The sequence below is a fragment of the Podarcis gaigeae genome (genome assembly GCF_964106915.1).
Source record: "Podarcis gaigeae genome assembly, chromosome: 9".
Classification (NCBI taxonomy): Eukaryota; Metazoa; Chordata; class Lepidosauria; order Squamata; family Lacertidae; genus Podarcis; species Podarcis gaigeae.
The window spans coordinates 65,663,645-65,689,926 of NC_139685.1; the positions used below are offsets into that span (position 1 = coordinate 65,663,645).

The window sequence follows — 26,282 nt, forward strand, 5'->3', positions numbered from 1 at the left end:
CATCAGATGGGGCTTCCTTTGAGAGGTCAGAAACAGTCATTGACCTCATTCCACCAGAGAAATGTCACAAGAGAAAGGGTTAACTTCAGCCCCCAAGCTAATGGGTCCCCCCAAGCTAATGGGGCTGCTTGCCACTGTTTCGGGGCAAAATATACGGTCACAGCTCTCACAAGTAAGTCTGGCTGCAGGTTTGAGGGTTCCCGTGGCAACTTCCTATCTGGTGCCCCCTTCTCTGATATTAGTGGGCCCTCTGGTAAAGGTAAAGGGACCTCTGACCATTAGGTCTAGTCATGACTGACTCTGGGGTTGCGGCGCTCATCTCGCTTTAATGGCCGAGGGAGCCGGCATACAGCTTCCGGGTCATGTGGCCAGCATGACTAAGCCACTTCTGGCGAACTAGAGCAGCGCAAGGAAACACCGTTTACCTTCCTGCCAGAGCGGTACCTATTTATCTACTTGCACTTTGATGTGCTTTCGAACTGCTAGGTTGGCAGGAGCAGGGACCGAGCAACGGGAGCTCACCCCGTCATGGGGATTTGAACCGCCGGCCTTCTGATCGGCAAGTCCTAGGCTCTGTGGTTTAACCCACAGCACCACCCCACTTTTTAAATTTCCCACAATGCTCCAAATATAATTGTTGCTGCAAGGCATTGTGGGAATTCAAAATGTTGGTTTGTGTCAGTTGGCACAGATCAGAGAATTGATTCATGGGAGTCGTTGGCAGTGGTCTCTGCTAGGATGCTGGTGCTTTGGTAACTGCCTGAAGCTGCTGTTTGCTGACACTGAGTCTTCTGCCACAACATAGCCAGTGTGACTTTCAGAGTATGAGGGAAATGCCATGGGAGATGGGACAAAATGTGTAATTCACCTCCATGGATGGCTGCCCTACAATACTAATGATGATGGTTTAAGAGCTAGGTGCGCCCTTATTCCAAACTCACCATTCTGAGCTTCGTTTATATTATGGGGCTGTGTTTGCATTGTTTGTTGAGTCTGGCATCAAGTGATGGTTTGTGTGGGCAAAACAGCCATCAGGGACTTAAATAATATTATGCCCTGAGGACAACCCCCCCCTGCCATTTTTAATTTTCAAAATAATTCATTTTTGTATGGTTGCTTTTTATGGATCTTCTCAGTAGTTACATGTATAAATATAGGATGACGTTGATGATTTTGTACCCCGTTGGTCTAGTGCCCCGGTCAAGGGAACAGCCCACACCACCCTAAATCTGGTGCTGTACCCATGGCAATCCCCCCCCACACCTTTCCAATGGGAAATGAACATCTGAGAGTCCAATGGGCATCTGAGAGTCAACATGTTTTGAATAACCAAGTGGCGCTTGTGTGGCATGAGCCTGCTCTTAAAATTTGTTGTTCAAAAGTCTCATTAGAAGGCATTAGAACTAGCTGGTTTGAAGGTGGGGGAGAGGTGTAAGGAATCTTAAAATGCCACTCCAGTCGTGGTTGACTCCTGATCAACCGGAATGCACCCTACATAGACTGGTCTTGCATTGCTTCCGACTAGTCCCCAGAGCTTGGGCAAGTTAATTGCCCTGGGAATATAATTCCACACACAGGGCAGACAACGGGCATGTTCTTGCTCATGCTTCTCTTGTCCTGAGCATGCAAATGAGACACTCCAGAGGGAGCTCTCAACGGATCATGAATCACCTTCACACACGAGGCTTAATAGTATGCAACTGAATCCCTCTTACGAATACTGACACTCTGGCGATGACCCGGGAGCAATGTACTGGTAACTACAAGGAACTCAACATCTGCTTCTGGTTAACTGGGCAAGTGGGGTGAGAAAAAACTATAATGAGGTATTGGGAAAGAGAGTTTCACAAGTATGTTTGACCCACCCTATTTTGCAAAGCCAAATAATCATAATATAAAGAACAACAACAATAACATAATTCTAAGCACAGGGACAATCTTGTCTCCCACTGCATCCTCTTCTGACATCTACTTTCTGTCTGCACCCCCTTCTGCTAAACCCCCATCAATGATGGCTCTCCCAGGGGCCAAACATAATTTAGATGGCATATCTTCTTTTTTCCGACCACTTTAAATAGCAGCCTTAGGGAAGGAAGCAACCAAGACTGGGACAATGGTGTATGGAGAAGTTAACTCCATATCTCCACTACCAACCAAAGCAGCCCTTGTGTTCCACCCCAAATATCCCTTGAAGCTGCTTTATGACACTGGAGGGACACAGCTATTGGCATATATGGAAGGGCTGTTGGAAGGATGGTAACAAGTGCTGCAGGCCTGATCCTGACTGTCCAGTGGCTGCTTTTTGAAAATCAAGCATGCATTCCCAAATTACATGTTGGATATAATGTGCAGTTTGATCCAGAATAGGATGCACTGTCTTCAAGGGAGGGCTAATTGCAGCATCACACATGCACAGGAAATATTGTATTGTGTTTTCTAACTGATAGATCCCAAAGAAAAAGAAAGAAAAAAAGAGTTCCAACTTATTAGATGCTCATGTTATATTTTATAAAATTATTTACACTTTTTTTGTTTTTGGTCATGGGCAAATCCATTGGCACAAACAGCACAGTCACACAATATCCTTTTCGTTTTGTTTAATAGCTAACATTATATATATAGATATCTATATATATAGATAGATGTGTATCTTAATTCCCCAGCGAGAGGGGCAACCAAAAGGGGAAAAAAAGTAATATACAAAATAAGCTGATGGTGACACAATGCCAAAAATAGCTTATTATGTTAATTAAGTGCAAGGGGAAAAAGCCTCAATATAAAGCTTAATTGCAATGAAGGTTCCGTTTGCCAGTTTAAATATAAGACTTGCATTAAAATATTTCTTCTTGTCTCTTTCTATCCCCCCTTCCCTCGGATGACCTATTTAAAATCTATATACACAAATCCAGTTGTAACACTTAACGGTTGCATTACGATGCATTCAGGGAATATGATTTCTCAATTAAAAAGTACACATGGCGGATGTGGTTGGTTGACATAGGCATGGCGTCGTCTTCTGAGGGTCGACGTTACGTTGAGTGCTAGCCTCAGTCAGGTGACCAGTCACCTGTTACAATATAATATCCCAACAACCCTCTTCCCAGAATCCCACAGTCTTGGTCGGCAGCAGCGCTCACTGGATCCATATGGTGTTCCCTCTTTCTGGCCGACGTGTCTCGACTGTCAGCTCCCCAAATGTCGAGAAGAACTGCTCCATCTCCTTCTGCAGCATGTCGTTCCTCTTCTCTGCGTCTTCTTTGGCCCGCTCAGCATTGCGCATTTTAATCTCCACCATAGTGAACTTTTTCTTCTCCTGTTCCAGTTCATCATGCAAGCCAAGCATTTCTGTCTCCAGGGAGAGATTCCTTTGTTCAAGACTGGAGGAGCAAAAGTAGACAAAGGGCTTAGTATACTTTGGTACAACTCAACGCTCATGGGCACCCAAAGAAGGATAGTTTGGTAACAGCTGTGATAGCTCAGTCGGTAGAGCATGAGACTCTTAATCTCAAGGTTGTGGGTTTGAGACCCGTGTTGGGCAAAAGTATCCTGCATTGCAGGGGGTTGGACTGCAATAGATGATGCTTGTGGCCCCATCCAATTCTAGAATTCTAGTTAACACAGGGTGCCAGTTACATAGAAGTAAGCCCCACAGAACTTAGCATACACAAAGACATGTGGCAAAGTTGTGATGTTATGGGTGAGAGAAAAACAAACAGAACTGGAGACACCTGTCAGGGACCGTGCTGAGGACAGCTGCACTAAGGAGGAATGGTGGGAGCCTCCCCTTCCCAGGAGCAGGAGGGACAGTATAGATTTGGAACAGTGGTTTGCAGAGGGACATAGTTCAGAAGGCAGAAGCTGGGAAATACTGGCTGGGGAACAGCTAGGAGAAGCAGCACTGGAAGAGAGAGGGTTAACAGATTCACAGTTGTTGGACAGCATTCAGCCCCCTTCTCCAAAGACAGGGAGAGCTCAGAAAGTCTCAGAACAGAAATCGCAGAGGGTACAAGCTTAGATTACAAGATGTAGGAGTGACGTAGATTAAAAGGGATGGAGGGGTGTGTGTGATCCTTAACTGGGAGCACCGCCATTTCTAGGAAACATGTTCTCTGTTCTTTCACTGTGATTATTAAAGTTTCTAACTGGTAAGACACTTCTTTCGTTTGATCTTTGTTTACTGCCATGGGGGAGGAAGCTGATTCCCCAAAGCCTGACAACATCCCTTCTCCAGAGATGGTTCTAATTAGCCAGTTGACAACCTACATGTGAAAAGGCACAGAGAATGTTCTAGGGGCCCATGATATACAGTTGAACTCTTGAAGCTAAGCATGCCTGCTTTGGAAGTGTATGTGGGCCATTGTGGGGAAGGGAGGTAAACAAAAAGTTAAAATAATATAAAAAACCCATTTCAGGGTGGGGTTATTTAGAACAGAGGAGAGGCAAGGAATGTTACTTTTTTTAATGGCTGCTTCACTAATCTCTTTCCGCTTTCCTCCTTCCTCAAGGTACTTGGAGGGGAGGAATAATTGCACAGGCAGGGACTTTTTGCTGCTTGAGTCAAAGGATGAAGTACCTTGCACATTGCATGTGTAGAAGCTTGATAATAATAATAATAATAATAATAATAATAATAATAATAATAATAATAATAATAAAAATACTTTTAAAATTATTTATACCCCACCCATCTGACTGGGTTTCCCCAGCCACTCTGGGCGGCTCCCATCAGAATATTAAAAACACTATAAAAAATATCAAACATTAAAAACTTCCCTAAACAGGGCTGCCTTCAGATGTCTTCTAAAAGTCATATAGTTGTTTATTTCCTTGACCTCTAAAGGGAGAGTGTTCCACAGGGTGGGCCCCATTGCCGAGACGTTGCAGATACGGAGAGTGCTGAAGCTCAAGGGCTTCCCACCTGGTTGGCCACTGTGAGAACAGAGTGCAGAACCAGAGGGGCCTTGGGCCTGATCCAGCAGGGCTCTGCATATGTTCTTATGCTTAATAGAAAGCCAGTGTTACCATTTGCTAGATGTCTGGAAACTCTTGTCTATCGGTTATTTATTAAATTTATGGTGCCCAGAATTTTTAGCACCTTCCCCCTGCCGACATTGCAAAGGCTGACGGTTTGAAAATCTCAAACTTTCAAGACTGAAACTCTCCCAACGTTTTATAATAGTAGTAGTAGTAGTAGTAATAATAATAATAATAATAATAATAATAATAATAATTTATTTATTTATACCCCGCCCATCTGGCTGGGTTTCCCCAGCCACTCTGGGTGGCTTCCAACCTAATATTAAAACCAATACAGCACCAGACATTAAAAACTTCCCTAAACAGGGCCACCTTCAGTTGTCTTTTAAAAGTAAAATAGTTGTTTATTTCCTTGACATCTGATGGGAGGGCATTCCACAGAGTGGGTGACACTACCGAGAAGGCCCTCTCCCTGGTTCCCTGTAACCTCACTTCTCGCAGAGAGGGAACTGCCAGAAGGCCCTTGGACCTCAGTGTCCAGGCTGGATATTGGGGGTGGAGACGCTCCTTCAGGTATACAGGACTGAGACCATTTAGGGCTTTAAAGGTCAGCACCAACACTTTGAATTGTGCTCGGAAATGTACTGGGAGCCAATGAAGATCTTTCAGGACCCGGTGTTATATGGTCTCGACAGCCACTCCCAGTCACCAGTCTAGCTGCCGCATTCTGGATTAATTGCAGTTTCCGAGTCACCTTCAAAAGTAGCCCCACGTAGAGCGCATTGCAGTAGTCCAAGTGGGAGATAACTAGAGCATGTACAACTCTGGCGAGACAGTCTGCGGGCAGATAGGGTCTAAGCCTGCATACCAGGTTGAGCTGATAAACAGCTGCCCTGGACGCAGAATTGACCTGCGCCTCCATGGAAAGCTGTGAGTCCAAAATGACCCCCAGGCTGCACACCTAGTCCTTCAGGGGCACAGTTACCCCATTCAGGATCAGGGAGTCCTCCACACCAGCCCGCCCCCTGTCCCCCAAGAACGGTACTTCTGTCTTGTCAGGATTCAACCTCAATCCGTTAGCTGCCATCCATCCTCCAACCGCCTCCAGACACTCACACAGGACCGTCACTGCCTTCACTGGTTCTGATTTAAAAGAGGTAGAGATGGGTATCATCAGCATATTGATGAACACCCAGCCCCAAAATATGAGCCTTTACTAGGCTTAGTCTAGCACTTAACCGGCCTAGGGCTCTGAAAGGTTGAAGCCATTTCTAAGGCTTATTTGCAATTTTTTAAATAATGGAATCAAAGCCTCTTGAGCTCATTAAAATCCATGCTATGAATCTAAAAACCGAAGAACTTTTGCACTTGCAGCCGCTGAGAAACACATTTTCCTTTTCGAGTGTCCCCTGGCATGCAGTGAAATAAATTTTGTGATACTCGTTAGCATTTACAGCGGGACTTTTTGATCACTTGGTTCAGACGGGAAGATGTGAGCCATATATAATCCCCTATGAGATAAATTAAGCCGAGTGCTAAGACGTCTCCTGACCTTTTTTCTTGCTCATTGTTAATGCAACACTTCATGTCAGAGCATATATAATTTAAATGATTTTTCCTTAGGATCTGACTGAAGGGCCCCAGTGTAATGATCTTAGCTCACCTGACTAGCAAATAATGTATGGCTTTTCCCACCTGGAGGGGAGCATGAGCTGCCCAACCTGAATACTTCTTGAACTGGGTTAGTTAGATTTAAGGCGATGAATAATGCAGCCCTCATTGCACTGGCACATAAATGCTTTAGGCTACAATCCTCTATGTGTACTTATTACCTGGGGAAAAGTCCCATTGAACTCAATGGGGCTTACGGCTGGGTAGGGATGCATAGGACTGCACCGTAAAGAACGGGAGCTCTGACCCTGGCAGCTTACCTTCTTATCCTTGTTTCATACTCCAGCTTCTGTTTTGCCATTTCCTGCTTTAAGCTTGACACGAGGCTATGCAAAGCACTGTGGTTGCCCGTGTTGTTGACCACAAACGTTTCGCTGTTGTCGCTGCTGCTCGTCGCTCGGCTGCTGCGCCCCCCGACGCTTCTGCGGTCGCCTTTGTTCTCGTAATCTCCTTGGTTGGAGAGGTCTTCGTGCTGAGGCTCATCCAGGAGGACGGGGTCTTCAAAATTGGCCCCGTAAAAGTCTTGCTCGGGGCAAGTGGTGGTGGAGGAGCGGCAGGAGTTGGAATGTTCAGGGAGGGAAATTTCGCAAGAGGAAGTGGACCAAGTCGCACTGTCAACGCTCTGCTTGTCTTCGGCATTCAGTATGGAGAACTGCTGGTGCACATTGTCATAAGTAGAGAGTCTGTTGTGCTGGCCAGAGTCCCCCGTGGGCTCCTTTTGCTTGTTGTCCCGCAGCGTCACGTACCCATTGGCCATCCAGCCCTGGTTCCGGCTGTTGAGAGAGTTGCTGTGGGCATCTGTGCTGGAGATGCCCATTCGCACCCCTCCGTTCTGCATGCTGTGGGTGCCCATTTTGGTGACAGGCCCTTTCAGGGAAGATGTTCTTCTGCTCTGCAAGGTACCATTGGGCAAGGCTGGCGATGTCTTCTCTTGACCCTCCACAGAGCTGCTGAAGGATCCGTTGGTGACGATGCCACTGCCTTTATTGAACGCTGGGTTTTTTTTCACCATAAGGGGTGGGCTTCTGGTGATGTCCAGTTTGTGAATGCTGTTCCTTGGGCTATTTGACTTGCTCCCAGGCTGAGCTGTAGGAGAGCCGTTCTCCACAATGGTTCTTTGGGGAGACTCTGGTTTATCCCAAGAACAGTGTCTCAGTGGTGAAGAATCCTTGGTGTTGTTGTTTTCTTTGTTCTGGAGCTGACCGATGATTACTTTCTTTTGGACCTCGTTGTTGTTGTTGCTCACCTCCTGCCCGCTTTGGACGTCCCCATCCTTGGGAAACAGCAGCTCGTGCTCACTTATCATCATGGACATCAGCTGCTGGACAACAACAGTACCTAGAAGAAGACCACATAAACGCAACCAACATTTAAACGGCAGGTAACCATTGAAGAAGAAGAAGGCTTGTATCAAAGCCTATCTGTTGTAAGACTTGGTATCTACATGATCAATTTTCTAGTGAAAACTGAAAGCAAAGGACACCTTCCAGTTTTTGTCACTCATCATTTGTTTCTCTCTCCTAATTGCTGTTAGTAAAGCACAATGGAAACCGACCGCTGTATTGCACTCATTTTGCAGATTTGGGCCAATGCCTTGCTTCCTCCCCATCTTTGTAGTTGCCATCCTGCAAAAGATGGGATGATGTCAGCAAGGAGTGCTGTGTCCAATTCTGGGCACCAGATTAAGAAGGAAATTGACATGTTGGAATGCAGGCAGAGGGTGATCAAGTTGTCCCATGACTTAATAGAAATCTGTATTTTCTTCTGTATTTATTATGATTATATCTGCACTTACAAAACTTTTTTTTAAATGGGATATTGGCATTTATTGTTTGCTATGTTCTGTGTTGTAAAAAGGGCTATACATATATTTTTAAAAAATAAGAAGCCCTCCTGCAATACTTTGGCTTTTATATTAGCCTGTAGATTTTCTAGCCTATATAAAGGGATCTTTCTCTTCCAAGCTCAGGATAGTTACATTCTTGTAGCTCCAATTGCATCAGAAGAGCAATCATCCATGTTTTTCAACAACCCTGCACCAAATTTTACTTATGTGCTGAACTCCATACAGGTTGGCTCCTCTTCCCAATCACATCAGCAGCTGCCATGAACCAATCACACAACTGTAGGTGGCCCATCAAACAGGGCCCTCTCCATCCCCCTTCTTCCCCCATGCTAGTTTGGCCATGTCACTCTTCTGTGGTTTCCAGAATACTGATAAGGTTGGATTTGTCATTTCAGAGCAAAACAAATATCTAAGCACAATAACCAGCGGCTTCAAGAACACAACAACAACAAAAATCATGGTGGAAAGAAATAAAGAATCAAAAGATGAATGGTCTAATTACAATTTGTGAGGTTCCCTTCAGTTTTACTCCAGGTTTCAACAGCGTGTAGCTGGATGGATGCAGAAACCTGTAGCAGTGAGCAGTTGAGTTATCTCCTCACCCCCCCCCCCCCATTTCTGCAATGTTTAGTTGTGCCGACTGGAGCAGCACATCATAATGAGAAGGGATGTTAAATCAATTTAATATAAATGTCATTAAGCGCTCCAAAATGAGACTGGGTGCAGCCGCCAGAGTGCATCGCACAGTGCTTCAGTGCTGAGTATGCTTCTGCATATGTTATAAATCAAAGCGTGCTCCCTTAAGCCAGGAGGGAGATCATTTTGAAATGCATTATAATGAATGACCATGTTTCCTTCTGTAGAAGGCCATAGCGCACAAGCAGTATGACTTCCTTGGTAAGTTTTGGAGCACATCTTTGACGCTAGACCATGGGTAGGCAAACTAAGGCCCAGGGGCTGGATCTGGCCCAATCACCTTCTAAATGCAGCCCACGGATGGTCCAGGAATCAGCATGTTTTTACATGAGTAGAATGTGTCCTTTTATTTAAAATGCATCTCTGGGTTATTTGTGGGTTATAGGAATTTTTTCATTCCTCCACCCAAAAATATAGTCCAGCCCTCCATAAGGTCTGAGGGACAGTGGACTGGCCCCCTGCTGAAAAAGTTTGTTGACCCCTGGGCATATGGCAAGAAGCGGCACTTTCCTCTGATCTGATCCTTGCTGAAATTGCATTTTTTGGGGAGGCTATAATTACATTTCCAAGGGACGCAGGTGGCACTGTGGGTTAAGCCACAGAGCCTAGGACTTGCCGATCAGAAGGTCGGCGGTTCGAATCCCCACGACGGGATGAGCTCCTGTTGCTCGGTTCCTGCTCCTGCCAACCTAGCAGTTTGAAAGGACGTCAAAGTGCAAGTAGATAAATAGGTACCACTCCGGCGGGAAGGTAAAATGGCATTTCTGTGCACTGCTCTGATCTGCCAGAAGCAGCTTAGTCATGCTGGCCGTATGACCCAGAAGCTGTACGCCGGCTCCCTTGGCCATTAAAGCGAGATGAGCGCCGCAACCCCAGAGTCGGCCACGACTGGACCTAATGGTCAGGGGTCCCTTTACCTTTACTAATCACATTTCCAGGCATAATTCTTTGATGTGCCAGATACTTCTGAGCAATAACTGGGAGTGAAGATGACCCCATGACACTTTGTAGCCAATCAGGCTTGGCTGCTTGCTGATGTCACTGAGGGCAAATGAAGTCATTCAGAGTGATGGGACTATTTCCTTGACGGGCAAAGCAAAGGCTTCATCCCTTTTCAAAAAGCAATCAACCAAAATATTCTCAAAATACATCAAACGCCTGTCTAAGCTAAAGCCTGATACAGATTTACATGCCTACACAGATGTGATTCCTACTGAGTTCAGTGATACTTGCTACCTAGTAAGTGTGCATAGGATTGCAGCTCCAGAGATTGGAAAATTTTTTCTTCTGATCAGGATGACCCTCCCCCCATCCCCACTGCTCATCACACGGCTATGGAACAAAAGCATGCATGGATATTTTTTTGCGCCCTTCTAAATGAGTTACACAAACAGTGATCTCACTTCTCATATTTAATGAGTTATGGGTGGGGGGAGCACAAATTATTATTGCAGCTGAAATATGAGCATCTGCAATCAAGGGAGCACTTTCATTTGCAGGCTGTTCTCCCTCCGCTCTCTAATTAGCAAAATAAATCATCTGTTGATGAGAGGGATGTAAATCCACAGAAGAAGGGGAAGAAGCTAAGAACCTGATATCTGGATTTTTTTAATTTTTATTTTTGCAGCTGGGCATTAATGCCTTGTTAGGAACTTAAGGGTCTCCTTCGCTGGATCAGGGTAAGGTTCATAGTTCAGTTTTACAGCACATTATTCTAAGTTAAATTTCAGGGATTTGCAGGTGGGTTGAAGATGATTCCTGTCTGAAACTCTGGAGAGCTACAGGCAGTCAGTGAAGACAATACGAAGCAAGATGCACCAATCCTGGATGATCATGGACTCGGTAGAATGCAGCTTCCCTTGATAGGGCAAGGCCTTGGAAAGATCAGAAGTTCATGTCATCCAACGCTGTATTTCCTAGCAGCGGTCACTCAACTTTAAAAATTATTATTGCTATATTTATATTGACAAACCTAGACAGCTTCTTAAAAAGCAAAGAAATCACCTTGCCAACAAAGGTCCATATAGTTAAAGCTATGGTTTTCCCAGTAGTGATGTATGGAAGTGAGAGCTGGACCATAAAGAAGGCTGATCGCCAAAGAATTTATGCTTTTGAATTATGGTGCTGGAGGAGACTCTTGAGAGTCCCATGGACTGCAAGAAGAGCAAACTGATCCATTCTGAAGGAAATCAGCCCTGAGTGCTCACTGGAAGGACAGATCCTGAAACTGAGGCTCCAATACTTTGGCCACCTCATGAGAAGAGAAGACTCCCTGGAAAAGACCCTGATGTTGGGAAAGATGAAGGGCACAAGGAGAAGGGGGCGACAGAGGATGAGATGGTTGGATAGTGTTCTCAAAGCTACCAGCATGAGTTTGACCAAACTGCGGGAGGCAGTGGAAGACAGGAGTGCCTGGCATGCTCTGGTCCATGGGGTCACGAAGAGTTGGCCACGACTGAACGACTAAACAACAACAAAATATTTATATCCTGCCTTCTTGTAAGACTGTAACTAAAAGCAGCTTACACAAATTCAAACAGACAAATTGCAAAAAGCTGAAAACATGAAAGAGAAGTAATTACTATCAAATAGAATTAAAACAATATATAAAAAAGCAAATCTGCTGCAATTCAGGCAGTGAAGAAGCACACCTCTGCCAAGAGCCCTTTCCTTTAAAAACCACCAGTATAATTATATATTTTTGTAAATATTTTGAGTTTCGATATTTGCACATAGAAACGTTTGCACAGTTTTCCGGTGCAAAGCAAATACTCAAACAAACAAATGACTTTGCTGCTATGTTTTGTGTCCACACACGGGTCCCAAATCATAGCTAAACTAAAATCTTGGTTGGCTGCTGTGAGAACAGGTTGCTTTACGAAGATGAACCACTGGCCTGATCCAGGAGGCTATTCTTTTTATTACACTTGATTCTTAATTTTACTTGATGGATGCTTCCAATATAGATGCCACGGTTCTGCTCCAAGCAACTAGGTAAAGGTAAAGGGACCCCTGACCTTTAGGTCCAGTTGTGGACGACTCTGGGGTTGCAGCACTCATCTCGCTTTATTGGCCGAGGGACAGCTTCCGTGTCATGTGGCCAGCATGACTAAGCTGCTTCTGGCGAACCAGAGCAGCGCACAGAAATGCCGTTTACCTTCCCGCCAGAGCGGTCCCTATTTATCTACTTGCACTTTGACATGCTTTTGAACTACTAGGTTGGCAGGAGCAGGGACTGAGCAACGGGAGCTCACCCCAGCACGGGGATTTGAACCACCAACCTTCTAATCAGCAAGCCCTAGGCTCTGTGGTTTAGACCACAGCGCCACCCTTGTCCCCTCCAAGTCTTGCGTAAATACAGCCTGTTACATCAGATCTTGTATTTTGCACACCTGCACATGCTGCTATTTGGTTGTTTTCAAGTTCCACAAAGCATTTTTACCATATTAAATTAAACCCTACTGTTGCATCAATGTTCTTGCCAGGATCCTCAGACCAGATAACTGAACCTTCGTGGTGGGTTTTGCTTTCTCACTCACCTTCCATGATGGTTAAGGGATCCTCCACTTTGGGACGAAGGATGTTGGGACCAAACACAGTAGCCAGGTTTTGCACACTCATTTTGTTGACTCCGGAATAGGACTGAACTTCATCAAGGAATCTGTTAATGCATCCAAAAAAGCATGGGGGAGGGGAGGGGAGGGAGGGGGGTCCAGAATCAGGATTCAGTCAACTATAAATGACAGGGCTGAACCAGGTGAGATGCTATTCATGCAATTAGCAATTATGCATAAATGTGCAAAGCAGACATGCTCTCTCAGCCATCCTACCCCTGATATAATTCCCCCCCCCCTTGTCTCTTTTCCTTTGTGTGTTGTATTTTTGTTTTTTTTATTTGAATGTAAGTCTGCAGATAGGGAGTGTCTTGTTTTGAGTGGAGCTACCAGACTGGTTACTGGGAGTGGTCGCTGGGGGCATATAATAACACCAGTCCTGAAAGACCTACATTGGCTCCCAGTACATTTCTAAGCATAATTCAAAGTGCTGGTGCTAATCTTGAAAGCTCTAAATGGCTTTGGCCCTGTGTATCTGAAGGAGCATCTCCACCCCCATCGTTCAGCCAGGACACTGAGGTCCAACTCTGAGGGCCTTCTGACAGTTCCCTCACTGTGAGAAGTGAAGTTATAGGGGAACTAGGCAGAGGGCCTTCTTGGTAGTGGCGCCCGCCCTGTGGAACACCCTCCCATCAGATGTAAAGGAAATAAACAACTATCTGACTTTTAGAAGATATCTGAAGGCAGCCCTGTTTAGAGAAGATTTTAATGTTTGATGTCTTACTGTGTTTTAATTTGTTGGAAGCCACCCAGAGTAGCTGAGGTAACCCACTCAGATGGGTGGCATATAAATTATTATTATTATTATTGGTAGTAGTATATTCTTTCCTCACAGAGGTGAATTTGGTGTCTTCATTATACAGCTTTCACAGACATGCTTCTTTACTCTGACCTTTGAGAGAGAGATATTTTAGGGCCCACTCTCGTAATTCTAATTTACTTTAAGCTGCTTTAAACGTTTGCCCTGGGACCTTACAGCAAAGGCCAGGTAATAAATCAATAATGATAACAGCAACAACAAGAAGAAGATGTAGTAGAAGAAGTTAAAATTTAACTGTTCTGTTGTTACTCCTTAAAGAGCTCTTCACAGAAAACTGTTCTATCTAATGATGTCTTTGGGAGTGCTAAGGCAATCAGTGCTTTGAGATTCTTGTCGGGATATTTACCTGCAAATATACTTCAGCAGGTTGAAGTTGACAGGTGGCAAACTCTTCACTTGCTTCACCAGTTCGTTCAGCCCCTGTGTGAAGATGAGATCTGCGGCATTAGAAACCCCAAAGAAAGGGACCGAAACATAATACTCCCCACTTTCCTTTAAAAACTATCCATACAGATTGTGAGGGGTGATTGCAGCTGCTCACATGTGTTGAGACAATTCACAGCTGCCACCTACAAACACCCATTTCCGATTGCGAAAGGAAAGCGATGGTTGGCTTAACATGTTTGGTTCCAGGAGATGGTTAGAAGGCCCATGATGGAGCCGCTTCTAAGCACGTCTGGTTCTTCTGTAGCTCTGAGAGTGGAGTATGGATCTCCTTACAACTCTCAGCAAAACCCTTAGCAGAAACTACAGCTCCCAGGATTCTCTGGGAGAAGCCATGAGTGTTTAAAGTGGTATCATAGTGTTTTAAATGGACAGTATGGGTGTGGCCTTTGTCCCATTCTTAGGTGTATGGGGAAGGGCCAGAGCTCAGTGGTAGAGCAAGAATGAGGTCCCAAGTTAAATCTCTAGCATCTCCAATGAAAAAAGGAGCCAGAAAGAGCTCTGCCTGAGACCTTGGAGAGGCACTGTCAGGAGACAATACTGAGCTACACGGACAAATAGTCTGAGCAGCTTCCCAAGTTTCTTTTTTTAAAAAATCATTTTTATTGATTTTCCAGTAAAACAGCCAATTAACATATCCATATCATTAAACAATAAACTAAAATAAAAAAAGACCAAATTACAGTCCAAATTATTAATTATAAATTATTTTTCCCCGGGCTCTCCATAGTCTGGACCTCTGAAGTGTATCTCCAATATCTTCATTCCAGGCAGCTTCCCAAGTTTCTAAGGTATATAATGGAAACAGCCAACATAAAACGAAGGCGACCAAACAGGAGTTAAATCACTTCACTCAAAATCCCCCAGTAAGACTGCCAGGCGCCTGATAATTTCACACACTGGAATCAAGGCCGCAAACTCACCGCTTCCTCTTCCTTGCTGAGTAGTTTGGCGCAGGCGAGAAAGTCTTCATATTTGGCATATGGAATGACTGGCTCTGGGAGTTCTCTGAGGTACAGCTTCAAAAGTGACGCCACTGTGTGTACATCTGTGTTTCTGTCGGGAGGGAAGGGATGAGATTTCTGCTGGAAATGTAGCGCAAGGCACCTAGAAAGCTATTGCAGTTTTCGTGCAGATCTAAATACATATTTTATTATATAAAGGGTAAAGGGGACCCCTGACCATTAGGTCCAGTCGTGGCCGACTCATCTTGCTTTATTGGCCAAGGGAGCCGATGTACAACTTCTGGGTCACGTGGCCAGCATGATTAAGCTGCTTCTGGCAAACCAGAGCAGCGCATGGAAATGCCGTTTACCTTCCTGCCGGAGCGGTACCTATTTATCTACTTGCACTTTGACGTGCTTCCGAACTTCTAGGTTAGCAGGAGCAGGGATCGAGCAACGGGAGCTCACCCCATCGTGGGGATTCGAACCACCGACCTTCTGATCAGCAAGTCCTAGGCTCTGTGGTTTAACCCACAGCGCCACCCGCGTCCCTTATTATATATATTATCACACACAAAAAATGTGTTTAGGTACATATTCTATTTCAACGCACACATTTCTAAATGTGTTTCATCCTGAAATATGCAAAAGGACTGTAAATTTTGAGACGTTTGTCATCTGAAGGGTTTGTATGCTGCAATCTGCACATTTGTCCAAGAGGTGTGGCTTAGGTCACTTCTCATTGCAGTTCAAAGAAAGTGAATTCATCAAGAATTCCTACTCTTGACAGAGTTATTCTCCTCTAAGAACTGGTCTAAACCCAGCTAAGCCAGCCACCATTGCCACATCCTAAGGCAGCAAATTCTGTAAGTCACTTAATTTCTGTGCAAAAAATGAATGCTTACTCTTTTTTGTCTTAGGTCTGTCTGGAAGCTACTCCTAATTGACTCGATAAGATAAGCCCCAAGTTTTACCACATTATAAAAGAATGAGAAAAATTATCTCTATCCATTTATTTCCAAACCATGCATATTTCTTTGACGTTGTTTGTAGCTCAAACTAAACCCGTGCACCCTGCACTCTGCAGGCTGCAATATTTTTAATGAGCTCGACAGGTGGAAGGCTTTGGAATTTGCTCTGTATATCTATATATTACCACTAGGTGGTGATGTTGTAAAATAAGATTTATACAGAATACTTCCTCAGGCCAAAGCAGCTGCTATTCGTTGCAGAGTATTATTGCGGTATTGGCCTTAATAACTATTCTAGAGGTGGATGGTGAGCCTGCCTAATGAGATGTGAGCTGCTCCTGCACCAGAGCATAATTTCTAAAATGAGAGAGATGCCAGGTTTTCAAATATCTGGCATTTCAAATATCACATATCTGAACTGGGGAGCCTTCCTGCTAATCTCTGAGCCATCTATGATTACTAGGAGCACACAGGCTCTCAGGGCAACACAGAAATTGGGGACTACTTTACCCCAGAAAAAATTCCCACCTACCCATTTTGACAGTGTTTTGAGGAGCATACTGTGGGATGTGAGACACAGAGCAGTCAAGTACAACATCCCTAGAGTGGACATAAAAAGGGGATGTCTGGACCAGCCAGTTGGAACTTCTTGTTTCCTCCTAGGCTGGGACAGACTTCCTTTGCATGTGACTAAAGGTGGGCATGACCTCACCTGCCCAGCAACAAAAGAGCAGGACTGGTCAGCCATCTCTCTCTCTCTGACTACATTCGTCGAAGAAGGAACACCTGCTTAGCCAAAGATGCTCTCTTGGCTTCCAGCCAAGAGATGACAAAGGAACTGTCTCTTTATGGGATAGATTCCAGGTGTATTACTTTTGTAACTTAAGTCTGCCTTCTAGGATCCAATTGTAAACAGAATGTGTGAGTAAACTCTTTTTTATATACTTTTATAGAAGACTGTGTCGTGTCTATCTTTTTATGAGGGACTAAATGGAGAATTGGGATGCGGGTAGTGCTGTGGTTTAAACCACAGAGTCTAGGGCTTGCCGATCAGAAGGTCGGCAGTTTGAATCCCTATGATGGGGTGAGCTCCCATTGCTCGGTCCCTGCTCCTGCCAACCTAGCAGTTCGAAAGCATGTCAAAGTGCAAGTAGATAAATAGGTACCACTCCAGCAGGAAGGTAAACAGCATTTCTGTGCACTGCTCTGGTTCGCCAGAAGCAGCTTAGTCATGCTGGCCACATGACCCGGAAGCTGTATGCCGGCTCCCTCGGCCAATAAAGCGAGATGAACGCCGCAACCCCAGAGTCGGCTACGACTGGACCTAATGGTCAGGGGTCCCTTTACCCTTTACCTTTTAATGGGGAATTACCAACGAAACTTATTTTAGAGGCCTGAGCAAACGCATCCGCCGCGCAAGTTTTAAAAAGGGGATGTTATTCTGCTAAATTGTAGAACTTGTTAGTACAAGTTGGAAAGGATATAATATATCCTCTCCTATATCCCTGAACATTCCCACACGTACAAACAGCAGCAAAAATGTTCCCCTTCCAACATGGCGAGTTCCTCGATATTGAACACACTTGTCCTCATCTGTTCAGGCAACATGCGGTGGGCATTGCATTGCACATTGCTTCCATTCAAATGCAGCAAGAACCACTTTGAAAGAGATGACCTGAACCACAACGCAGAGTATGATGCTCCAAATCTCTTTGCAAGGGAAATTGGGAGGACGTCATGAAAAAGTTGCTATCACTCTAAAGGAAGTAGTGCAAAGTGCCGTCCGCTCCCCACAGAGAATCCCTCTATCTCTCTTGGCAAGTACTTTGGCAAAGGAGGAGAAATGGATCCTAATTTTGCAGCACCTTTGCCTTAGAATAACATTGCTCTTTTGGAAGGAACTCTGTGCCATGCTCTTTAAGAGGAAACAGTGAAAAAGGAACCCCTTTCAAATTTGGCACACTCCTGTTCATTTGGCACCCCCTGTCCTGATTCTTGGTGAAGCCTGAGGGAAACAAACCTTGACTAAGTCTCACTTTCTCTTCCCACAACCCACGCCATTTTCTTTTTTTCTTTAATAATTTATAAAAAATTATAATTTTTATTAGTTTTCCATTTAACAATATATAATCACATCATTATTATCCACTTTACCTCTCTGGCTCTCTAGAGCCTGTCGACTTCATTCCCTCCCATCTCACGGCTTTCAAAATTAACCTTTATATCATCGCATTTTATATGTCTTCCAGTTCTGATTACACTCATTACAAAATACCTCAAAATTTAAATAAATAAGAAAAGGGAGAAATTTCCTCGTTGCAAGTCTTCAGACAACCCTACTAGTGGTGTTAATTGCTTATAATATTCTTTCAAATATTGTATAAATTTGCTCCAGTCCTTTTGGAATACTTGATCATGCTGGTTTTGGATTTTTCCCATCAGCTTTGCCAGTTCCCAAACACACCATTTTCACCATGCTCTGCTTTCTCCCATTTAAATAAACTTAAGGGAAGTTGGCAGTTCCAGTTTTTCATTTTTCCTCCACCAGCTGCTCATGAAAAAATCAGGAAAAGTTTTTGGGTGAGGGAGCAACAGAGAGTACAGTAGTGCCCCGCAAGACGAACGCCTCGCAAGACGGAAAACTTGCTAGACGAAAGAGTTTTCCGTTTTGGAGGTGCTTCGCAAAACGAATTTCCTATGGGCTTGCTTCGCAAGACGAAAATGTCTTGCGAGTTCCTGCGGGGTTTTTTTCCTCCCCCCCCCCTTTTCTAAGCCGCTAAGCCGCTTATCCGCTAAGCCGCTGAAAGCCGCTAAACCGCGAATAGCGCTAATCCGCTAAGCCGTCAATGGGCTTGCTTCGCAAGACGAAAAAACCGCTAGACGAAGAGACTCGCGGAACGGATTCTTTTCATCTTGCGAGGCACCACTGTAACTCAGTTTCTGCTCACACTGCAGGGAGACAGACAGTGGGCACCCCAGTAATTGATTTTGTACTTGACATTTTTGGGAATATGAAATCATTTTGCCTCTAGAGGCAGTGTTGTTGTGTGGTAAATAAGACTATTAAATGCATATAAAATTATGGGTTGTGTGTAGAAAGTGTACAGACTCATTTTCTCTCCCTCCTAACGCTGAGGTCCAGCGCCAAGGGCCTTCTGGCGGTTGCCACATTACGAGAAGCAAAGCTACAGGGAACCGGGCAGAGGGACTTCTCGGTAGTGGCACCTGCCCTGTGGAATGCCCTCCCATCAGATGTCAAAGAAATAAACAACTACCTGACATTTAGAAGACATCTGAAGGCAGGCCTGTTCAGGGAAGTTTTTAATGTGTGACATTTTAATCTATTTTTAATCTTTGTTGGAAGCCACCCAGAGTGGCTGGGGAAACCCAGCCAGATGGGCGGGGTATCAATAATAAATTATTATTATTATTATTATAGATCTTGGGAACATCCATGGGAGCTTAAAGTTAGAAGACTGGAGGTGCTTTCTGCCTGAGGAGAATTGGGTGAAGGAGTTCTGCTCCAAGCCAAGAGGCACTATACCAAAAGACAGCCAAGTTACCACTACTACTGCCTTTTACTTAGTAAAAGAATTTTGGGAAATGATATATAATGAATTGAAAAAAGTGTTTGAAATAACTTTTTCTAAAAAAAACCCCCCGAAGCCTTTTTAAAAAAGGAAATCTAGGTGCCGAACTCCCAATGGAGCAGAAAGTATTATTTATGTATGTGACCACGGCTGTGCAGTTGTTATTGGCCTAGAAATGGAAAGAAGATAAAATACCAACCAGAGATTAATGGCAGATTAAATTGAGGGATTATGCCGAAATGGCAAAATGACCGGAAGAATCAGAAATCAGGATGACCAGAACTTTAATAAGGAATGTGAAAACTTAAAAAAATTCTTAAAAATCACTGTAGACAGTTAAAATTGTTAGTAGGATTGGAATAACACTTGTAGTTTAATGGTGAAATTTGGATATAATGGAGATGTAAGAGATTTGGATTGTTATAAAAGATGTAGGAGGAAATTACTAACAATAGGACCCACAAAGGGAAGGAGGGAAGTCCAGAAATTCTTTGGAATCTTGATTTTATGATGTATGTTAGACATGTGAGTGTAAAACGTTAATTTGAAAAATCATGTGTGTGTGTGTGTGTGTGTGTGTGTGTGTGTGTGTGTGTGTATGTGGCATGCAAGTTATTTCCATATGGAATATCCCACAACCATTTCTCCCATTCCCTGGCAGTAAAAAATATGTATTCTTTCTTTATTTCACCTGTTTTTCTCCAAAGAACTCAAGGTGACATAAATGGTTCTCCTCCTCCTCATTTAATCTCCACAACAACCCATGAAGTAGATTAGGCTGAGAGGCAGTGACAGTCCCAGTGAGCTTCATGGCTAAGAGGGGACTGACCCCTGATCTGCTAGGCCATAGTCCCAACATTAACTACATTACCAAACTGGCTCTCAATTATATATTAAGCAACTAACAAATTGCTGGACTTTCCTGACGCCCCAAGTCAATTGCCTGGGATGGCTGCTTCACTGTGCCCCATGTCCTAGTTAAGTCAACGTTGAGTTTTTCTATGAATCACATGGCAAAAGGAAGCAACTCCCAGCTTGCTAATCTTTCCACAAGGCTGCCACTGGCATTACTGTTTTGTAAACTAGGATTGCTTTCTTCTCTGTTTTCTTAAGTATTCGTTGTTTTGTTTCTTTCTAACAGCAGCTACCCCTTATCCCAGGTCAGCTGGTCATGTAAACAGGCGCTTTAAAAACCCCATTGCAGCCCAAATGGACCCCAGCGTAAGAAAACAAACCACCACTCAGTAGTGTGCAATCCTGCTGCGGCAGGTAAATGTTTCTGCGAAAGAGACGATCCCACTCTCAAAAATCTTCAGGATGTCTGTATCACAATTTTGTTTGCCTGTCAAAGGCAGCCATATCTAAATCCCTCCCTGTAACTATGGCAAGCAGCAAGCCTGCTATTTGGAGTGATTAGCACAGAATTTAATTAGAGAGTACATACCCTGAGGATTTTCTAAATTCCTGGCCCCTCTGTATTAACTCTTCCCCACTTCCCATTCTTTTCTCCCCCTTCAAATAAGGTATGCTGGCATAGCCATGTACAGACAAGAGCGAGACAGAGATGAGTTAATTGTTCATTTGATTGTCCAGCAGAATAGCCACCACTACTGGTCTCTAAGCTGCCCCTAGGAATATAATACAAAGGCTTTAAATACTGCAAACAGTCACAAATCCTTTCCTTTGCAATTAGGCAGCCCAGATCCAGAGCTCTTTTCATTCCAGCCCCTCGTTGTCATCGACTTCCTTTCCAGCAGTTGCTGCGTCAACAACATTTTTTGCTTTGTGGCATGGCAGACCTTGTGGAAACGGCTGTCAGGCTGATTACACAGCCCGGGGTTGTCCCTTCCTCCACTCCATAAACAAGAAACATGGAAGCACAGCAGGTCACCATGAACACATATGTAACATTTACAGTCACAGCCAAACATGTGTGAAGACTGAAATGTGTCCGTGGTACTATTGTCAGCGCTTCAAGAAAGCAAAGGCTCTAACCTCAGGTGGGAATTGAAGATGCAATAAAGCAAGGTAGTTCCAAATGGAAGTGAATCCAAAGCTGGTTCATGTGTGTGGGATTTTCCACATGATTTGTCTAGGAGGTTGGCAATATTGTGGTCATGATGCCTCAGGAACTGGAATGGATCACATGCAGGCTCTATGTTGCATGAATCTGGGATTTCTTCTGGGTTTTGTTGTCAGGAGCTCAGCCTACACTCGAGTAGGACCCTGGCAGAGACACATACTTGACTGGCATGTTCCCTCCCTCCTGGTCGATCGTTTGGGAGCTTCAAAAGCTTCCTTCTGCCTGAACATCACAGCGACCGATTCCAACAGATGACACACTTAGGGATCCACAGATTCTGTGCAGTTCGTGTGACAGACCTCAGCAACTCAGCATTATGGCTAATCTACTTTATTTACATATAAACACACATGGAGCGCTGCAACATGGCTCCCTCTCTCTCTCTCTCTAGCATCAGACAGCAAAGAGAGAGAACAAAGGACAATAGTCCCACTTCACGCAACACAGTAACACAAACATCCTGTCTCCATCACTTCCCACTTTGTAGAGTCAAAACATACACCATCATGTAATAGACAAAAATCCCATGACTGCAATCATGGAGCAGGAATTCTAACACTTGTATCCGAGACTGCCCTGGTTTCTATGCTGGTGAGGGACTTTTCAATGCCCTTTTGTCTTTCTTTCTGCCCAATCACTTCCTTCCTTCCTTCGATATGCAGTGGGCTGCCAAGAGGAAGTGCGGCTTGTTCTTGCACCAGGCCTGACCCAATCACTAGCAGGGGGTCTTTTTCTGAAACATTCACCTGCAATGGAAGTGCTGTAGCCAGCTAGGACTGCCATATTTCAAACAGTGAAAAGTTGCTGAGCTGCCATACATCCAGATTTCATCAATTTCCGCCAGGACGCTGCTAGAGACAGCAGTATTTTGGATATGTCCAGGAAATTCTGGACATATGGCAACTGTATTAATAGCCAACACAGGCCTATTAATTTCAGTGGGGGTACTTTGATTGAGAATTAGTTGGATGCACCTGTTAGTATACCTGTTGTGGTAAATCGTTCATTCAAAATGGGCTATCTAGTATCCTGGTTCACTGTGCTTTTGGAAAGGGGAACACATTTTATAATGAACCCAACAATAGATTAGGATCTTAGGGTCTTAGTAGACCACAAGCTTAATGTGAGTCAACAGTGTGATGCAGCAGCAAAAATTTTTTGCTAATGGTATTCTTGGTTGCATCCGCAGAAGTATAGTGGCCAGATCAAGGGAAGTAATAGCACTATTTGTTGTTGTTGTTGTTTGGTGGTTTAGTTGTGTCCAACTCTTCGTGACCCCATGGACCAGAGCATGCCAGGCACTGTAGTACCACTCTATTCTGTGTTGGTCAGACCACACCTGGAGTACTGTGTCCAGTTCTGGATACCACAGTTTAAGAAGGAGATTGACAAGACGGAATATGTGTACAGGAGTGCAACCAAGATGATCAAGGGTCTAGAAACCAAGTGCTATGAAGAACATTTGAGGGAGTTGGGTATGTTTAGCTTGGAAAAGACTTGAGAGGTGATAGGCTAGCCACCTTCAAATATCTGAAGGGCTGGCACATGGAAGATGGAGCAATCTTGTTTTCTGCTGCTCCAGACCTGAACCAATGGATCCAAATGACAAGAAAGGAGATTGCAACTAGATATTAGGAAAAAATTCTGGTGGCAAGAGCTGTGCATCAGTGGAACAGGCTACCGCAGAAAGTGGTGGATTCTTCTTCGAGGTTTTTAAACAGAGGCTGAACGACCATCTGACAGGGATTCTTTAGTTGTGATTCCTGCATTTCAGGGGTTTGGACTGGATGACTCTTGGGGTCCCACGGAAATTGTTCCAGTGACTGCTCTATGTGGCTTAGTCTGCACAGATTAGGCCAAAGAACAGCAGAGTTATATCAAAGGATGGCTGTCTCAGGATGAACTCCTGTATGTGCCAGTAGGGCAAGGGCCTACGTATGCCAAACAAATTTTCTCTTCAGGGTTGAAGAACGGTGCAGAAGTATATGAAATGAAATGAAAGCACCTACCCATTTTGTGCCCAACCAACGGGTCGCAAGAGTTCAGCTAGAAATGATGGCTCTGAAATGACTTGTATCTTTGAAGTCCATGTTATCTGTGCAACATCAAAGGGTTTGGAATCTACCCCTTGAACAGTATTGATGAGCATAATATGGCTTGCTGTTTTCCACAAAGGGAAATGATCTTTTTGCTGTTGAAGGAGCAACTTCCCCACTGACCTGTGTGCACGACTCGGAGTGCGGTGCTCAGCGAGGAACAGTGACAAATGAATACCTCCAGCTGAGAGCTATATAAAACCATTGCATTTCAATGTGATGGAAGCAAGATTCTGCCCCAGCCCTCTGGTGACCACGTGTTCTGCTTGTCTTGTGTTTTATTAATCTCTTTGCCAAAATTACAGTCTCCCCAGTTCCCATTCCCTATATCTGTCATCATCACCCATTGGTCTCCGAGGATATTTCCAGACAACCAGGAGGGGAAAAGTTTTTCTAAATAAAAAATTGTTTTTTTCTAAGAAATAGCAGTATGCTTGAACTAGCCCAGATCTGGTGCTAGGAGCACAATATATCCTTATTTAAGTCCTGGGCCAGTCACCAACTCTCAGCTCAATCTAAAGACCTGTCATATACCCCAGCCTGAGAAATGCTGTGGCAGCCTGGGATATAATGTGCTGAATAAATTGTGGGTGGTGTTGGGGTTTTTTTTGCTTTGTTTTTAAAGCACAGCATATGGCTGGCATGCCACTCCTCTTCTGACTCTTGCAGTCTTCCTGCCTGTTTACCCCTTTCCTTGCCCTGTTTCTACTAATACAGCTGCCAGATCGACTCTGACATCACAGTGAGACTTTTCAGACAGCGATGTCACACTGCTGCCCCCAGCTCCCATTGGTGTAGTTGCTCTGATGTCATAGGGGGCCAGTGCCAGATTTACATATAAGCTAAACAAGCTATAGCTTAGGGCCCCACTCTCTTGGAGGCCCCCCAAAAATTTGAGGGGGGGAACCCTGGATGTACATTTCCAAAATATAAGATAAAAAACAAATAAAATAAAAGCTACATACAGCAACAGTGTTTTGTGTTGTGTAGGCTCCTATGATGTAAATAATGGGCCCAGCCTGCTAGTCTGCTCCCGAAAATACAGTGGTACCTCGGGTTACATATGCTTCAGGTTACATACGCTTCAGGTTACACACTCCACTAAGCCAGAAATAGTGCTTCAGGTTAAGAACTTTGCTTCAGGATAAGAACAGAAATCATGCTCCGGCAGCGCGACAGCAGCGGGAGGCCGTATTAGCTAAAGTGGTGCTTCAGGTTAAGAACAGTTTCAGATTAAGAATGGACCTCCGGAACGAATTAAGTATTTAACCGAAAGTACCACTGTATCACTGGTTTGCTCATTTCTATATATAGGGTGCCTACATTCTGCATGGACTGGTTGCATGGCAACATGTGCAAATGGCTTTAGATACCTATTAGGTCCATAAATTACCATATAGCATATATTCAACACAAAAAACAGTGACAATTTGTTGACAAAGGACAGCTGGGCATATAAAGGGCTCCATTACCTTCAGTAGCTGAGGGCCTCATCAAACTTAAATCCAGCCCTGTAGGGGGCCTAAGCTTATGCAACTGAGTGATAAAAGGGGTTTTAACAAATAAATTCCAAAGTCCATGGCCAACTCTTAAAAATCTAAATCGCATAACTATTTCCCAGACAGCATGAATAACATTAACAGCAGTTAGTTCCCTTTAGACAAAGATACGTAAGATCACACTTGATGCTGTTTATGTGATACACAATATCATTATACCATCTCAGTTATGCATATACTACCTCAGCTGGCCCACTTTTAAATTCCTCTGATACCTAGACTTTGTTTACCTATGGAAATTGCCCAGGAAAATGTTCCCACATAAATATTAATACCCATCTCCATGACATTTCAAATATTTTCCTCCTCTAACAGATCTTCGTAATCATACAACAATGGCAACGCGAACAAATGATGAGAAAGATAATTTACTTTTTTAAAAAAGTGTGTGTTGTGGGGGGTGGGGTGAGAAATCCAATTCAATTTCTTTCATTAAAAAATTCCTTTAAAAGATTTCCATTTTCCATTTAATTTCTTGTTTGTCTATATAATTGAAGGCCTGTTTGCATAAGCAGAGGTCAAAAAAGATGGTTCGTTCCTAAAATATAGTCAGAATCAAATGTATAATTTCAAGTCTGTCCAAACAAAATTGCAATGGAGTTAAATGACTAAAAGCAACGAACTCCTGACTTTGGAGTATAATGAAATGTTGGGGTAATTTGGGTTGAACGGCTGTCAAAAATATGGATGTTATTCATTATGTACTCAAGGGTATGTTCTTGGGGAAATACAATGCGGTGTAGTGGTTATAGCATTGCCTTCAACTGGAGAGGCTCATGTTCAAATGTATGACCTTGGGCAACTCACTGTTGCCTCTTAGCCTAAACAACCTTACAGGAATGTTGTGAATTTAAAAGGGGTGGGCATGTACACTGCCCTGAGCTCCTTGGAAGAACGCAAGATTTTTAAAAAAATCATCTAGAATAAAAGGGATTCAGTCTTTTGTTCTTGGGGTTGTGCGTACAAGTATG

General features: G+C 44.0%; 1 protein-coding gene across 8 annotated transcripts in view; it reads right to left on the reverse strand.

Annotated features, from left to right (window-relative positions):
* Positions 1 to 2,483: 2,483 nt before the first annotated feature.
* Positions 2,484 to 26,282, reverse strand: part of ARHGAP24 (Rho GTPase activating protein 24) — a 415,266-nt gene continuing 391,467 nt past the window's right edge. For all 8 annotated transcript variants that reach the window (XM_083756498.1, XM_083756499.1, XM_083756500.1 and 5 more), the window contains 5 exons: positions 14,992 to 15,124; positions 13,971 to 14,044; positions 12,730 to 12,851; positions 6,909 to 7,986; positions 2,484 to 3,377 (listed from right to left, as the gene is read on the reverse strand). In XM_083756498.1, the coding sequence (XP_083612624.1) occupies positions 3,134 to 3,377; positions 6,909 to 7,986; positions 12,730 to 12,851; positions 13,971 to 14,044; positions 14,992 to 15,124 (1,651 nt within the window). In that variant the 3' untranslated portion in view covers positions 2,484 to 3,133. The remainder of the gene's footprint in view (positions 3,378 to 6,908; positions 7,987 to 12,729; positions 12,852 to 13,970; positions 14,045 to 14,991; positions 15,125 to 26,282) is intronic.